This window comes from Zonotrichia leucophrys, chromosome 3, assembly GCF_028769735.1.
Source record: "Zonotrichia leucophrys gambelii isolate GWCS_2022_RI chromosome 3, RI_Zleu_2.0, whole genome shotgun sequence".
NCBI classification, from domain to species: Eukaryota; Metazoa; Chordata; class Aves; order Passeriformes; family Passerellidae; genus Zonotrichia; species Zonotrichia leucophrys.
This window is the reverse complement of record NC_088172.1, coordinates 74,409,059-74,426,516: the sequence shown is the minus strand read 5'-3', so window position 1 is coordinate 74,426,516 and position 17,458 is coordinate 74,409,059. Positions and strand designations below refer to the sequence as shown.

The window sequence follows — 17,458 nt, the reverse complement described above, 5'->3', positions numbered from 1 at the left end:
TTGTTTAGCAACTACATGTTGTAAGTATATGTTATGTGAAGTTTAAATACAAAGATTTTTAAAGAAGATACAGGCATCTAAGTCAACAAGACATCCTTTCTGAATTGGCTCTTAGATGTACATACTAAATTTTATTCTTATTACACCTTTGGTGCTTTGAATGCTTTATTTCCCCTTTAGTATTTTAGACTTCTTGCAGAACAGGTATGCTACTTCCCTTTAACTCTTATCTTAGCTCTCATAATGGTAAGAAAAGCCTTTACCTCTCCAAAGAAGATCCTAGGTAGTGCCTCATCTGAAAGTGACCATTTAAAACTACAGAAAACAAAAGACCACCAAAGCTCCCAATTAACCACCCAAAGAATCAGTCTCAATAGCAATGATTTTAAGTGTCCTGTATGTACACACTCAATCCTTTCAAATAGTGCAAAATTTGCTCTTGATTTCCATTATTCTGTATGTATCAGATAATTTAATTTTACCCCTTTCCATCTCCTTTGACTTTCAGTATCCTAGGCCAAGTTCAATGCTTATGAGTGGAGGAAAAGCAACAACAGAGCAGCAGTCACTGATAAGAATTTTTTCATGCATTGGTACAGATATATGCATTATGCAACTTTAAAAACAAAACTTCTTTGTACAACTTCTCCCAAAGATGATCACAACCTCTAAAGTGAAATTTGCAGAAGAAAAAAACCAGAAGAGAAATTTATAGTCAAGATTGCAGATATTAAAGAATAAACCATTTCAAAATCACAAATGTGAATAATTAAACTATGGAGAGACAAGCCCTGAACATCTGGCACTCACAAGAAAGGGAGATAAGGTTGCTCATTGCTAAAGAGAAAGTTTCTGGGTTTTTCAAGAAACATCAAAGGTCTTCTGTATTTCCAAGATAAGGAAAGGATGCTATGCTTCAGCTGAAGTGTCTCAGGTTGGATTGTTTAATAATCATTACCTTGAAGTCCAATTTAGACTAAGAAAGATGCAAGAAAAGAAACGTACTATGCAGACCAACCCAAACTGTATTTAAATGAAAGTTTCTCCAATATTGAACAGTTTATAAACTCTCCTGTTTTAGTACCATTCAGTGTAATACTGGCACTCAACTGCCATGCAGGCACCACTACTGCTGAGCTTGTTTTTATGCTGCTTCTACTCAATGAAACAGAAGAATCTCACGTGAAATTGAGGCATTAGGAGTAAAAAAGTGATTAAGTCCAGTACTCAATCATTCTTTTCTCCCTTTCACAGGTTTTTCAGCATAAATTATGACAATAAGAACAGTTTTTAATACCATTTTCTAATGGAGCAGGCACAGAGGACTCCAATCTCAAGTCATCTTGGTCATGACGAGTGTGATTAGCAGCCAAACTGGCCCACTGTGACACCCAACGTTTACTTCCAGGGTTAGCAGAGCCTTCCTAAGAAAGGAAAAAACAGCAGAAGAAAAATTATAACTGTTTGATAAAAAAGCATGTCATCTTTCCAGGCTTTTCCTGAATAGATAGGCCACACACTATTTTCCTGGAGAAGTTGAAAAAAATAGTTTACCTCAGTAAATTTTAGAGTGGCAAACAATAAACAAAATCTACATAGCTGCTGAATCAGTACCATATAAACAACAGTTCCTAGTGCAGTGAACTTTTAAACACCAGAACCTATATAAAATGCATCAGAACATGTGCCAGTTCTAAGATCAGGTTATTTCAATCCTCAGCTCAGAAGTGCAGAAAAAGTACATGGGATGTGGGGGTGTGTTAAAAAATAAAAAAATGTGCTTCAGGAAGACAAGAAAGTGACATTTTACCACTTTAGAAGACCCTCTTGTCCAGATGGAATATTGTATTTACTTCATTACAGAAAGACTACCTTAAGGACTGAAAGAGTAATAACTTATGATGGAAAGGAAAGGAAGCTCAGATTATTTGTTTGGCCTAAACAAAAAAAGAAGCAAAGATTAGTTCTAAACCATCCTACTGCATAACAATGAAGTCAATGTCATCAGTATTTTACAATTTTTTGCACCTAAACCAGAAAGGAAATTAATTTGGTTTCTTGATGGTATGCCTTTTGAAATCTTGAAAATTTTTAAAATGTAAGAAAAGCACAGAATTAAATCATCTACTTGTGTTACTAAAGCATCCTTTTTTCAAAATCTGATTTCTAATTATAGTACAATATTACTGTCCTATCAAATATCTAAGCAGTCTCTCTTGCTCACATCTCCAAAAAACATCACCAGCCCTTCAAATCTTTGCACTTCTACTCAAAACACTGATTTCTGCCTGATGTCTTGACAACTCTTGGATTCTAGTCTTTGACCAGGAAACAACACTATACATTCTATAAAATTTATCTAGCAGAACTAGAATGGTGAATGTCTGTGAAGGACAATGCCACCCACTATATGACAATTTCTTTCAAATTAAATGTTACTCAGACATTTGAAAAGCTTAAATTTACAATCTTGAATTTCTCCTGTTAATGCAAGTGAGTGCAACATCATGGATCTCTTCCAGAATATCATGAATGTAGTAAATCAGAGATGCAGCAGGTAATTTTTTTGAACAATTATACAAATTTCCATATTTTGAATTAATTTTTTAAAATCAAAATGCTATAAAATTCAAGTATAACAATAGCAAAGGAAGGCAATTCAGTGTTTTTGTTATTTATGGGCATTTCTGAAGACAATGCGGGGTGCCAGTAACAATATTACAAAAAACACACTGCATTAATGCAACTACCAAAACCTCATTTTTCTTTCCTATCACTAATCTCTCTTTTCCTACCTCTACTAGTGAACTTCTATCTAATAAAACAACTAATTATAGCCAAATCCAAACATGATAGATGTTCCAATCATCTTTGCAACAGAGCATTTCAACTAGTTCCTTCTGTACCACCTGACCAATTTCTGAGATACAGATATGTGCCAGAAATCTGAATTTTACTTCACAATGGAGAAACACACTAAGATTTTGCAGATTAACTGCCTCAAAACAACATGATAAATTATTTTCTCTTTTAATTACACTGCCAAAAAATGGTTTCTACATAGCAGTGAATGTAAATGTGTGCTTTGCCAGTTCTCTGTGTATACAAGCATAAACAATAACAAAAATACACACTTTCTTTTCATAGTAGTTTATGCACATCCAGAAGGTGTAAGGTTTATAAAACACATATCTAAAAAGTCATGTCAGATATCCTAATGTTCTTCCTATAACCCATATCAATTGGCATCTTACAGGCTCTCAACTATACAATCCTGCAAATTTTCTCTTGAATACCAAAAGCAATTTCCTAGTATTTCAGAAAAACTGGGTTTATCTACAAGATACCAGCCTTTTACCTTTGTGTTAAATCTGCTTTCTCTTATCGTTATCTCACATAAAAAGTGAGTAAGAAATCTTTTGAAAATGTAACAATGGATTTCTGTGGGCTTATTGTTCAGCCTAAAGATTTAGGGCTTCAGGCTCCACATCTGAAAAAAATCCACAGCACACACACATTACACCTAAAAGCATGTCCAGCTCTTGGCATTTCAGAGCAGATTAACTTTTTTTTTTAATAGATTTCAATAGTGTGAATAAAATTAATTAAAAATTAGATGTCTTTTCAGACACATAACTCGAGACAGTTCAAGTTGGAAGAATCATATTATTTAATCTTTTCATAAATTGCTGCCTTGACAGCAGTTCTTCTCACTGTACCTGCTTCAGAACCATATGCCTCTGGGGTGATGATCTTTTTACACATTTCCATACCTGACTTATTTAGAGCCAATGTCTTCAAGTTATTCCTGGAACAACACTGACACCTATCTTTAACAGTTCTTTCTCTCTTCTATTATAGTTACTGCATTTACACATGAAAACCCAGCAATTGCATCCATCTCAGCTGTTACTTTGCCAGACTAATTGAACAGCATTGATCTGTTCTTGTAAGGTAAATCTCCTCTCCTGTTACAATCTGAGTAACTCTGTACCTTCTCTAGACTCGTATCCACCCTTCTCTCCCAAGAATGTTAACAGTTCCAGTGCTGTTATTACAGGGGAAGCTTCACCATGGTGATAACACTGCCCTTTTCTGCTGGTAAAGCATTTCCTGGGCATTCAAGGGTCCTGTTTGCCTTTTCACAGCCCTGTGATATTGGTGATACATCAGCCTACATTTCAGTATAGCATCTAAGTTCAAAAAAAAATAAGTATCAAACTCCAAACTAAATGGATTGCTCAACAAGACAGAAAGTTGGAGTAATTTGAGCCTCTAAATTCTCCACTTCTAAGAAGCAATATAGCAAATATTTACATGAATGAAATTCAATATTCAGAATGTCAGTAGTATTATTTTTCTGATCTTCAGTGGGAAAGACATAAGTAGGCACTCCAAACAGCAACGGAACATTGTAGTCAATGGCATTGACGACTCTACAGATGAAGAACCAGGTTTCTAAGCTTTTGTCTTACAAAAAAACCCAAAAAACCAAATCCCCAAACCAACCAAAAAACTGAAGCACATCAAACACAATGCTGATAAACCATTATTCAAGAACCATGTTTAGCACAGACAACTGACCACTGAAAATTAAATGGAAGTTGGAGGGATAGGTCATAGCCCAAATGCCTGCAGTATTTTTATTAACCAAACTCACAGGTAAGAACAAATAATAAGAACAACAACAACAATAATAATATTCTCTTTGTTCTCCATTTACTTCATTTTTTTTCTTTAATCACACTTACCTTGGCTGGCAAGTGGCAGCTTATAGTGTAGAAAATAAAAACATTTAAATATTTTAAATAGATGGATTTAATATTTTCATTGCCTATATGTAATCACTGAAAAGGCAAGAACCAGTGTATTCAGGTTCAGTTCAACTGTGTCAAGACACTCACTCTGCATTTTACTTTATTTATGAAATACACTACTCCAAAGTATTTAAAGACTGTTGTATCAAAGAAAAAGTTAAAAACTTCTTGAACAAGTACAGCATTTCCAAGCATTTTATTAATGATGCTTCAAAACCCCTGTAAAGCTAAGATATTTAAGTTCAGAATAAGCTTTCAACCCCTGAAGTGATTCTAGATGATGCTGTCCTGCCTTGGTAGCAGTGCTGGACTGCATGGTCTCCAGAGGTGTCCTCCAACCCTAACTATTCTCTGATTCTATAAACTATTTCTATAAAATCCTCACAATTTCCCAGGCCACCTTTTCCATTTTATTTGAATAGAAATATCTTAGATTTTTATTCTTTGCTTTTTCTATGTCAATCATGTTCTGAATTCACCTTATTCTGCTAATCAATAACTGTGATGGGCAGCTGGAGTAAGTTCCACCCACAATCTGAGTGGATGCCAAACTGGAACACTGAGCTACCCTGATGTTACCTGACTATTTAGCCAAGATCTTCAATAAGGTTTATAAACTTATGATCTGCAGCTCAGTAATGCAGTAAGTCTTCCAAAACCTACAAGCAGAAAAGTTTGTATATGAGAACATAACCCACAAACTTTACAAATCAAACACATTTGCCTCTCCCCTTCCTACTGACTAAACAGAGTGCAAGTTTTGCTAATAACACTTTAAATGTAATAATCTTCTCCCAGTAGTTATCCTCATTATTGTTTTCCCATTATTTCCCTATAAGACACTTCTAATTTTCTGAACTAGCTCCTCTTGTACTTCTAAATTTCTATCAACCAACATCTAATTTTAAGCTTTCCCTAATTTACCAAGCTTTCCCTGGTAAGCTTTCTTCCATCTTCATCTGTCCTCAACTCTTCTTACACTAATCCTTGCTCTATCCACATTGCTTATGTCAGTTTGCTCCTTGACTTACCAAATAATTTTCATTTCTTTACCCTATCACCATGCCTTGTAATATTTAAAATTATGCTAATAACCTATTCTCTCCCACTATATAAAGACCTTTTAATGCAGCAAAGCAGTCACAGTAATAAAGCAGCATAATTCTTGTAATTTCCACCTAAATCAAAGTGAGTTTTAGTATATCACTGCCAGAAGGTTTCTTAGATCTGCTGTATGATTGCAGAAGTAGTCTCAGTCTTCTAAAAACAAAACCTTTTATTCGGAAAGTTGACACCTGAAAAGACCAATTATGTTAATAAACAAATCATACATTCTTCTTCTGCTTATTTAATTATAAAAGTGAAAAAAAATCAATACTCTTTAAAACTGACAAGGCACAAAAGATCTGAGTGCTGCAAAAGGCATGAAAATAGGAGAGAGAAAGAATATGGTTACAGATTTGTGCAAAGAAGCAAGGTGAAAAACCTTCCATGGGATATGCCTATGCTGTGTGGCAATAGTTCACTTGAAGTGCCTTAGAGAAACCAGGTAAAGGTACTAGTCTAGGCACAGCGACTGTGGCTTCACAGTAGCTAAAATACAACCATGAGAAAACACACCTCTAAAAGAAACAGGTACTAAAATCAATGTATTTGCATGGCAGGCACACTTAAAGCTCTTAATATCTTCCAAAAAATTGCTTATCTACAAAGTTTGCTAAATTACAGGACCACACTTCAGAAACAGTTTACCAAGGACTTAGACATAAGTGTTATGTGCTTCTTTACAGTTGCCAGTTGATTCCACTTCACTGTGATCCTGTTCTGTTCCAGACATATTTCAAGCTAGTTATCTATCACAATGATAGCAGAATGCCTCCCAAGTTTTCATTATGAAATATGACCAATATATTGTGTGCATATTTTAAGTCACATATAAATACAGGCATTTTCCTCTGTATATTCTTTCACCAACTGATTAAGTTATATGTGTCTGAATCATGTAAGTGACTTGTCATGAGTGGCACCTCATTGGAGAACTTAAATCATGAATGTAAAAACCTAAAGTCCTCTGGCTTCAGAGAAAAAAATCTGAAAAGTATTATCCATCATTTTTTTCCTAGATCACTTTGTATCATGCATTAAGTGCACACATCTTATTTCTGAATTTTAATATCGTTACTTGCTTTGGGCTATAAAACATAACCAGCTTTTGCTCAGTTCTGCTGAAGAACTTACATGAAGTATATACTGTGCAAAAGTATGTTGTGGCAAAGAAACTTCTGCTACATTTCCAATACACTCGTGTCAGTGCATGTAGAAAGGTAGCCAAGTTTAAAAACACCTCCACATTGAATTATGCCTGCCTCTGACAGAGAAGCTTTCATGATGCAATAAAGGCATAGAAGAAATAGATTACTTATAGATCTGAGTTCATCTTTTCCAGGCAAGATTTTGTTTCCTGTTTAACACTTACTGGTCGGTTCTTAGTGCTCTCTTTTAGTGGAAGAAAAAAGAAGACCGTCAAAAATTAAATTCTACCTCTGTGTCAAGAAATCCAGTTGTACTCAGTGGTCTTTTTTCTTCCAGCACTACTGTAGCAGAATTTATAGCCCAATCTTTTACTAAATCTTTCTGGTTCTCGTTGATAACAGGCCTATTATAATCCTGGCTGCCATCCACTCCAAATACCTGAAAATGAAACAAACCATTACATTCATTAACCCAATACCATCCTGATGCAATGTTCAATGTTAATGGATGGATGGTGGCATGCTGGATAGTGAGTATAAATCGGTTTTATTGTATTATGCTTATTTGTCACCTTAGTGCAATTTACAAATTAAACAGAAGAAGAATCTACAACAATTATTAAAAAATGTGGAAGTCTATGTCAACATTGTGAAAATTCAAAGAACTGCTAGTTGGAATGGTCAGATATGAAAAAATGACACTTTGATGAAAGGAACAAAAGATTAAAGTGAAATCATTGCAGAACCCATTTTACCAATTAAGGAAAAAACCCAATAACTAGAACCACCAAATTATCATATTTTTGCTATTATCTAATGATAATAAGAAATATAAATTCTTGCATTTGCTATTAATATGCATATTGAATTATTTGTCTAATACAAACAAAACTTCAGTTTCTCAGCTGTTGGAGATTTGGCAGATATTAAAACTCCACCAGGTCTCATGAATCATGTAGACTCATCTCATCCAAGACGTGACTTGGCATAGTTCTTTTATTGCTCTATTTCCTAATGATGCTTTTATTAATCTCTCTGCTCAAGCCAGGATAATTTTCCCATGACATTTTAAAAACAATGTTCCAAAAAAAAAAATACTAGAAAAACATTATTACTAAGGCAGTTAATAATAAGAACTTTAGCAGGAGAACCACCATACTGTTTGTCAAATTTCTCATGAGTGACAGAAACAGGGTATGTGAATTGCTTTCAGAATTGATGTATAATCAAATACATTTTAGAAAATATCTTAATCTTGGAAACATGTAATTAATAAAATTTTCAAATTTCTGTGTAAGAAATAAAATCACTACTTTACTACTAGGGACTTAGATATTAACAAATTACAGATTAAAATGAACCACACACATTCAAGCTGGTTGCCAAAAATTAACAGTTAACATCAAAAACTGTTCTGTCATCTTCAAGATGTTATCCTCCTGCAACAATGTGCAGAATAGGAAAAGGCGTAGAGAATTCTTTTTTCTCCAAAAGTGTACTGTAATTCAGTTTTGCAAAGCAAAGCCAGAGGACTAGTTTATTACAATTCTTAACAAGGTTAGTGTTTTCAAAATGGATTCACCACTAGATGGCCACAAACCATAATGTTGTAGCTTCTGAGAAGCAGACAAAGGAAAAAATAATAGTTAGCACCCTGACATTCAACTCCTTATGCTAACTACAGGAAAACCTTGCTACAGCATTATTACACTAAGACCTGAGGAAATTTTCTCAAATGCTCTGGATATGTTTTTTGCTCTCATGAGAAAGCCTTAAAATTCAGGCAGTGCTCCCCAAATTTTCAATTTATATCTAGAGTCTCTGGATTAGAAGCTGCTTAACAGCATTTACAAAACATTTGTTTTATTCTTATAAAAATAGAATGTTAAAACTTAAATTTTTGCTTTCATAATATACTTTTGATTTGTACAGTTGTGGCAATTTTTGAAGATAGAAACCAGTTACCGTCCACTGACACCTTTCTTTGAATATATCACTATTCTGCAGAGAATTTTTTCTTTGTGTATCATCCTTTCATTGATTACAGAATTTTATATGTTCTTTTAAACGAAATTAAATTCTGGTATTATCACATAAGCACCAGAGGGAAAATATGAATTCCAGACATCCCTATCTAATTTAGACTTCAGTAGCAAACTGCTGCTATAAATTGCTTCCTTTTATCTGACAGCACATTCATTTACCATGTCAAATTTCTTTACTGTATCAGAAATAACACTTTCAGTCTTACCTTTTCTAGTACTGAACTCATGTTTAAGCAAATTTTGTTATTTTTCTATTACTGAAATTACTGCAAAACCAAATTTGAATATTGCCTATTTTTTTCTGTGAAAGGTGATATGAATATCACTAAGACCCAAGTGTTAGCACTCCTAATGTTCCTTCTCTCTATACAGTGGAGATATCAGAAGAGATAAGCAAAATATTTGGGGACTGTATTATTAGAAAGAAAAGTAAAACATCTTCTTCAATAAAAGTATATTTTCATACTACAATGTCATTCTACATGTGCATTGTGGATGCACCTGGCCTAAGTTCCACTGCTATACAACTGCAAAGCCCCTCTTCTCACAAGAAAGAGGAGATGCATTTAAGTGTGATGTAGCCCAAAGACTAAATTTCAGACTTGTGATATATAAAAAACTCTTAAAAAATTGCTACTAACACATAATTAAGAATTTAAATACTAAAATTATTCGCAAGATAAAATAACTCAAGTATTTGACAAAATGTAGATTATTACTTACAGACCTGTCACACACCTGCAGAAAAGCAATACTGTCAGAATTTCAGGTTTGACCAATCCACATACTCCATTTATCAACTCTCCACCATCTAGAAAATGCAATTTGTACTTTCTGGGCTGATACAATATGGTATGCATGTAAACAGTGAGCTATTGTGACTGAAGCACGAATGGATAGAGACTTTATCTTCCTGCAAAGACTAGATTACATTTTTCAATGCTTCCAATTCTTTAGATGTTTCTTCTCTTTAAATACTTTCATGATTACAAAATCATTTAAGGAAGGTCTAGGAGATAACTTAATCAAACCTAGAGAATTCTGAGAAAATGCTGATGACACATATTGCTGCATCTCTCATCTATTTAGACAGAAAGACTGAAGTTTCTTTCTATAAAGCTTTTATTTTTCAGAAGCAACTAAGAAATACATTTTGATTAACTTAGTTATGGGGAAGAAAAAGATGAAGCCAGGTTCTGCAATCAATATACAAACAATACAGATTTGGACATATCAGACTGTTTGAAAAATGAGAAGCAAGCCTTTATTTTTGATTAGGAGGTAAAATAATTCTGTGTATTCCATGTACGTGACTAACCATCACAAATCACATATATCCACCACACAGGTGTAAATGCAAAATAAGTTTCCTCAATAATTTATCCTTTTTCAATAGTACTGTAAACAACAGGGACTTTCACAAGACTCTGATCATGCATTTTTTGAGAGCACCTGGGAAATACGGAGTAATGTAAAAAGAATAAAAAAATATTAATAACAATAATATATCCTAGAAATATTAAAAAAACAACAATTCTAATGCAGTTTTTTAACATGTGCAATTTAAAACTGAAACTAGCAGAAAAAGGTATTTCTAAGATATCTGCTTCCTATAAGAAATCATTCTGGAAAGCTAAAGGTTTTTTGCCCTGCTCTGTCCTATTATTTATTTTTCTGAAATTATATTTTTTGCAGGAAGATTACATTGTTCCATCCTGGTTGCTTCAAGTTTCATGAAGTTACAGAACAAAATCTGGGATGAAATTTTTCACAGAAAACCTTGAAAGTTGACTGAGAGAGAAAAATCTAGACACCCCACCAATCTGCACCATTTCATGGTGTACTTGCAGGGTCTATGCCACATGGCTGTAATGTAGAACAGACACAAACATGGTGTATAAACTGTGCTGGTGGTGTTTAAAAATAACTACTTTATTGTTATGAAGCATGAAGCAATTTCCATTGAATCAGGACATTCGAAATGGCATGGGAATGACGACGTGCTGTAGTGTCCAGACCCGTCTATGAAATATTCCTGATGTAATTTTGTTTAAGCTGCATTCCAGCTGGCTCCTTAAGCAAATGGGTCAACAGGTGATACAGGAGAGACACTGTCTAACTAGGTAGCTCAGCAGGGGCCACCAAGATGGCAAAGACTAGGGAATTTTACCAGTGGGGAGAGTCTGGGGAAGCTGGATTTGATCACTTTGGAGAGGGGAAGGCTTTGGGTTGCCTAACAGCAGCCTCCCAGTACATTGGGGAATGCACCAAGATGACAGCCCGGCTCTCCATGGTGCTACACTGCAGGGGGACAAGGGACAACTCGTGTCACATGAGACAGGGTATGAAGAAAAGTTTTTCCACTCTGAGGACAGTCAGGCAAGCTTGCCAAGTCTCTGCCCATGTAGGGCATGAAGACCCAAATGGATAAAGTCCTGGGCACCCTGGCTTAGCATCTCAGGTCTCCTAGAGCAGAGTTTTGAGAAAGCCCCAAGTATTTCAGAGTAGGAAGGATAAGGTGAACTCCTGGTACATACTTTTCCATTTCAAAGCAGTGAAGTAACTCCTTCAAAGATCCCCTATGATAATCCATTTACATACTGCAGTTCACCCAGTAACAAAGGGCCAAAACAGTAGGCTAAAACTATAACAAGTCTCAAAGCACTATATCTTGTTACTTGCTAGAATGCAAACTTTTCCTGAAAAAATACAGAAGGAAAATATGCACTAACTAATGGCAAAAAAATTGTAACTTAATGAGGGTATTCAAAAATTTAATCACTTTATAGGAGCAACAGTATTTCCAATATTCTGAGACTATAACCTTATCTGTACTAACCAGTAATTGTTGAAATTCTTTATCCAACCAAATCCAAGAATTAACAAAATCTGTCTAACACAATAAAAGCAAGATGCAAAACCTGCAAAAGGTACTGGCACATTTTCGGAGACAGCGTGAGTTACAGGGCCAAGTCTGAGACCGTGCCTTGGTCTTTTTGGCAAGGGCTAATTTTGCAGAAAGCAGAACTATTCTCTTTTGGCAGGTCATATACATTTCCCTGTGACAAAAGCTCATTACTCAGAGTTCACCTGCTCATCACCATAGCTGCAACACAGCTCTAACATAAGCTAGCTTTAGTGATCAGGGATTGGTCTTGTTCACTTTCCCTTCTCCTGTCCCAAAGCAGGGAATTAATATTTTTTTACAGCACAGATACTAGAGGTGAACGCAATGACTTTAGAATTAACTATCAAGATGATTCTTTAAAACCATAGAAGTCAATATTCTTCCTCAATATGTGCAATACTTTCAAGAAATTAAAATAAAAACTGGTCACAAATGGCAGCAGGAACCATTTTTTCTGAATAAGAAGGAAGACAATGGATTGCTAACCCCCTCCCCCACACCCACAAATCTCACCTGACGTTCTTCCTATGTGCTTTTTATAAACCTGAAAGCTCTTGACTAAGAAAAAAACTTTTTCAAGTTGTATCTCATTTAGATGTTTTGCCAAGTTCATAATATCTGGACTTCTTACTTGCTTTACCTTTAAACTGTTTCATGTTGTAAGACGATCACAGTGCAGTTCTACAATACTATAATTACTCAGTACATAATGAGCATAGAGCTTGTTGCTCATCCAAGTCATTACTGAAGATACTGATATGAACAGAAAAAAGTGTAATTTGAGACTTCTAATAGATATATTCACTCAGTTTGACAGCAAATTATGAGTATTAGAGTGGGAGAATCTGAAGAATCCTATCTAGTTTTAAAATTTTTAGTTGACAATATTTCCCCAGTAATCTTACTGCTGAAGTCCTAATGAAAAGGATATATAGTAATTATCAATACCATCAATTAACAGAAAACCAACAAAGAAATATTAAGAATTCTAGCTGCAATTCCTATTCATTAATGATGATATTAGAAAAGTAAAATTATTTCAATAACTCTTTTGCTATTCTTTTAGATCCTAACAACAGTCAGGGACATAATTTAGAAACATATTTTAAAAATATCATTATTTGAATGCTATTAATTTCAATGTAGGCAATCTGTATAAAAGGAACAGAATGAAACCCAATGACAAGAAAGAGACAAGGAAATTCAAAGATGAACAGTTAAAAAAAATAAAAACAAAGCAGAGCAATGGCAAGGAATAAGGGTCTACACTGTACAGGGCATTAAAGAAGGATCATGCCAAAATTAATAAGGAACAAATTATTTAATCTGAAATAGGGTATTTGTCATTGTAAAGTGATGGGAATGTAAATTATGATAGCAATTGTGTTTCATAGCTTTTTAGGAGAAAGGAAGATGAGCATATTTGTTTGTGACAGAAGACAAAAGTAGGTTTCCGAAACTGAGCTGTAAACAGATAAAGTCAGACCAGCAAAAACCAAATATATTGAAAAAAAGGAATAAGTATGATTTTGAAAATACAAGCAGGATTTCAGATTTGAGCACAGTTTGGGTGTACTAAGAAAGAAGAAATTGTAAATAAACCACACTCAGTATGACTGATTGATGGCAAAAGAGGATTCCAGAGAGCAAGGAAATGGAAGAGGCTTCAGATCATCTCGGTGCATTTGGTGCTCAGACTGCGCTCCTGACAATTCTTCCACAGAAGGTGGTTCAGGCATTCATAACACACAGCAAGTTGGTCCTTAAAAGTCAGTTATTGATCATAGAGAAAAGACAAAAGGCAAACATTTTTTCTCATCTTTCAGAAAGTGAGATAAGAGTACAACGCCTCAGCTCTTTCTGTGTTCAGCTACTATATGAACTGTGTTTAACCAAGCTGCTTCTGAGGAGCTTCATTTTAATAGTTTTTGCTTGTTCTTGGCAGTTATCCTGGCCTTTCCAGGCAAACAGACTGTGTTCTGTGCAGGGAATGTCTCATGAACAGCATGGATTTTCACAGAAGCTCTCTACGTCATTTTAACTCTATATGCAAGTTATAGATTCAGATGCAAGATGCTCTGGTATAAAAAAAGCCACATAAGCAAATGAAAAGGATCAACATGCCAAGTCTAGTCCTCTTAGCAGACACCAATTACATATTTACATGCATACATATTTTGTCCCTGTTTGCCACTGTGAAGTATTCATTTCCTTTAGGATTCCAAATTAAAAATGAAACAAGTTTAGAGGCTGTAAAACTCCTTTGCTTATAAAAAGAAAAGGTCATAAACATCCTCTGAACTCGACAAAATTTATAAGCTCAGATGATTGGATAGGCTTCAAGTGGTCTGCTGCTTTTTCAGCATTGTACTCATAAAATAGTCATTCTGCAAACAAGCCACTCTGTAGGGCTCAAAGCATTTCTCCCAAAGAAACTGCTGAAGCAATGGTAAAAGCAATTAAACCCAGAGAGTGTGAAAAGACAGGAGACCTGAAAGTGATTTTCTGAAAACAGATACATCTACCTCAGTTTCTTAAAGAGTCATTGAAACATACTGAGATTTTTTTTTTCTCTTAACTTCCTCTCTACCCACTGAATCTTTCCAGGTAGTTTTTCCACTTACAATACTGAAAAAATTGCTGAGAGCAGTTCTATAACATGCATGTTAATTCCATAACCAGAGGAATTATAACAATAACAATCTGCAAGCTAACTGAAAAATTGTTAACATTTGCAAGAGAGAAGACAAGATCTGGCATACAACATTTATGAACACTTAAAGACACAACAATAAATCATTCAAAAGTAAATACTACTTTAAATTCATGCTAGCCAATATTACAATGTGGTATGACAGATATGCCCTGGGTGTAAAAAGAATAAGGAAATTCCATTTTATAACAATCATCTTTCAGAACAGATTCCCATTCATATCCATACTCAAAAAAAAAAAAAGAAAAAGAAAAAAAAAAGAAATCAAACCAAACAAATAACTATCATCATGAGCAGAAAGATCCAGAAAATAAAATTGGAAAATGTGCTGTCTACAGTGAACACCTATACAGTTTTCCCTCCATAATTACTATTCCAAAATTTTAAAGAGGAAAGAAGAATCTCTCTCAAGATTTATGTATACTCATTGCACAGTATTTAATCAAATAAAATTGAAGGTGATAGACTGCATATTAAAAACAAGATCATTACTGCTAGGGCCCGTCTATCTACATAAAGACTTTAAAACATCTAGACTATGGATCTTGCACTGAAAACAAAATCATTACATGGTCACAGTAAGTCTTTATGAAGGGGACAGGATGGATTGAGGTTTGATTTTGATACATTTTTTCAAGTCATCTGTTTGGAAATCAGTATGAATCAGTTGAATTTGCGATCTAAATTTTTATGCTGATGAAAAAATCAATTATCTTTAAGGAAATGTAAATTAAAATAACATAAATCAAGTAAAAAAATTGGGGACCAAAATTTTGGGGACCAAAGCCAAAAAATTTGGGGACCAAAGCCAAATGTTTCCATATGCATATGAACTGTTGTAACATCCCAGATTTCCTGGTTATCTGACAGAACTTGAAACCCTCATATAGCCTCAATTCTATTCCATCCCTTCCCACACATGTATAGAAGAGCTTACATCTGCTATAGTAAGTTTTATAAAATATTTCAATTTTTAAATACCCTAAAATGAAACTGGCTGAAGAAGAAAGACAACAAAACACCCTACACAAAACAAACAGAGAAAGAGCCCTGAAGAAAACCCCCAAAGAACTCACAAAACCCCCCATTGAGTTGCTTTTTATTTACTGCAATAGCCTCAAACTATTTAATATTCCAAACACATGCAGAATTATTTGCACATTCATTTATTAATATTTATTACTGGCAGTACTTTGCTTTATTGAAAAAAGAAAGTCATTAGCATGATAATTTGGTCTCTTTATATCTACAAAAAAGGAAGATGAACTGCAGAAGCATCATTTTAAATTCTTTCATCCACTGGCAGACTTACCTTTTCTGTGGCCTATGAAGATTTTTTAATGTGATATGACTTCTGAGAACAACTTTCTTCTAATAGATTGATTCATTTAAAAAACATAAAATGGATAGAAAATTTACAACTCAGAGATAAAAAGAAAGCAATTGCTAAGTGTTAACAGAAGAAAGCACTGAATCCATCTAAAGAGCATAAAGGCTGAATGTAGAGGAAAAACAAATCCTACAACTGTGCCCCATTTACTCATGTATTTTATATGGAAAACTAAACACTGAAAACATGTTCTAAATTAAATCAAGATCCTGAATTTCTTTCATTTTGTACTTAGCTGTTAGCTGCAACAATAAGACCATTATTCTGCTAGAAAAAAGTTGTGCCTTTCTGATGCTATTTGAGTAGAGGATATTTTATGACACATATGTCCAAGGTGGGCTTTGTGGCATACAAGAGCAGCTTGCTTTCTTACCACACTGATGAAATTGCTCCCAGTGGCAATTCAACAAAGAGCTCTACAAGTACAAAAAGAGATCTATCATCTATTTTTCTCCTGTTATTAATATATTTATTTTCTATACCTTAGCCTACTAACCAATTCATACTGCTCTATGAATTTCAGTGACATTTGAACGCCTGGATGCAGAAGTATCGTTGACTAATGAAAGGACTTTTAGGAAGCAAAGTTTAGTGCTATTTTTCAAGTACTCTGTATTCATAAAGAATATTAAGACACAACTAAATTTCGACTTGCATCTTCTTTTAACATTTACAATTGAAAACTATGTGCATATGTACTGTACTTTTTAACCTTAAAATAAATCTTTTTAAAAAATCTTCGAAAGTTGTATAAGACACAAGCAATAATATATTTGAAAACTTGCATTTTAGGTAAGTAGAAGACATTCACCCCAAGACAGTCATGACTGCAGATATGTGATTACCCCTCTCTGTTATGGAAAAGAACTGAAATTAAAAAGCTTTTGTCTGTTACTTATGACATATTTTCCTCTTTCTTTCTGATAATGCATTTTTCTCACGTTCTATTCTCAAAAGTCAGGCTTTAAAATGGTTGACAAACAAAGGTTCTGTCATTTGCTATTCTGCTCCTTTTCTGCTATAGTGACAATACTTTTTTCTTAGAGGCTGAAAAGCACCAGAGGAAGAACTGGATGCTTAGCAATCTAAATGAAATAAAGATGCTGAATAAGCAGGACAGCATAGTTTCTGGCTTTTTAAAATAATTTCACACAAGCACCTACTCTTCTTGAGACTATTTCCTTCAATCTTTAGCAAAAGGCTACACTAAGCAAAACCAGTACTTTTGAAGGAAGTAATACAGCTCAACATTAAGATTTGTACTCCCCTTTTCTTAGAATTACACAGAGAGACGGGTTTTTTCAATTTTTTTCTGAGAATTTTAACTTTGACT

The 17,458-nt window shown here is 34.3% G+C and overlaps 1 protein-coding gene across 7 annotated transcripts in view; it reads right to left on the bottom strand.

The window, feature by feature from the left end:
- Positions 1-17,458, bottom strand: part of CEP170 (centrosomal protein 170) — a 94,521-nt gene that overhangs the window by 25,843 nt on the left and 51,220 nt on the right. For 6 of the 7 annotated variants that reach the window (XM_064708831.1, XM_064708833.1, XM_064708834.1 and 3 more), the window contains exons 10-11: positions 7,359-7,508; positions 1,298-1,424 (exon numbers count right to left, since the gene is read on the bottom strand). In XM_064708831.1, coding sequence (XP_064564901.1) covers positions 1,298-1,424; positions 7,359-7,508 — 277 coding nt within the window. The remainder of the gene's footprint in view (positions 1-1,297; positions 1,425-7,358; positions 7,509-17,458) is intronic. The other variant, XM_064708832.1, reaches the window with a different exon arrangement.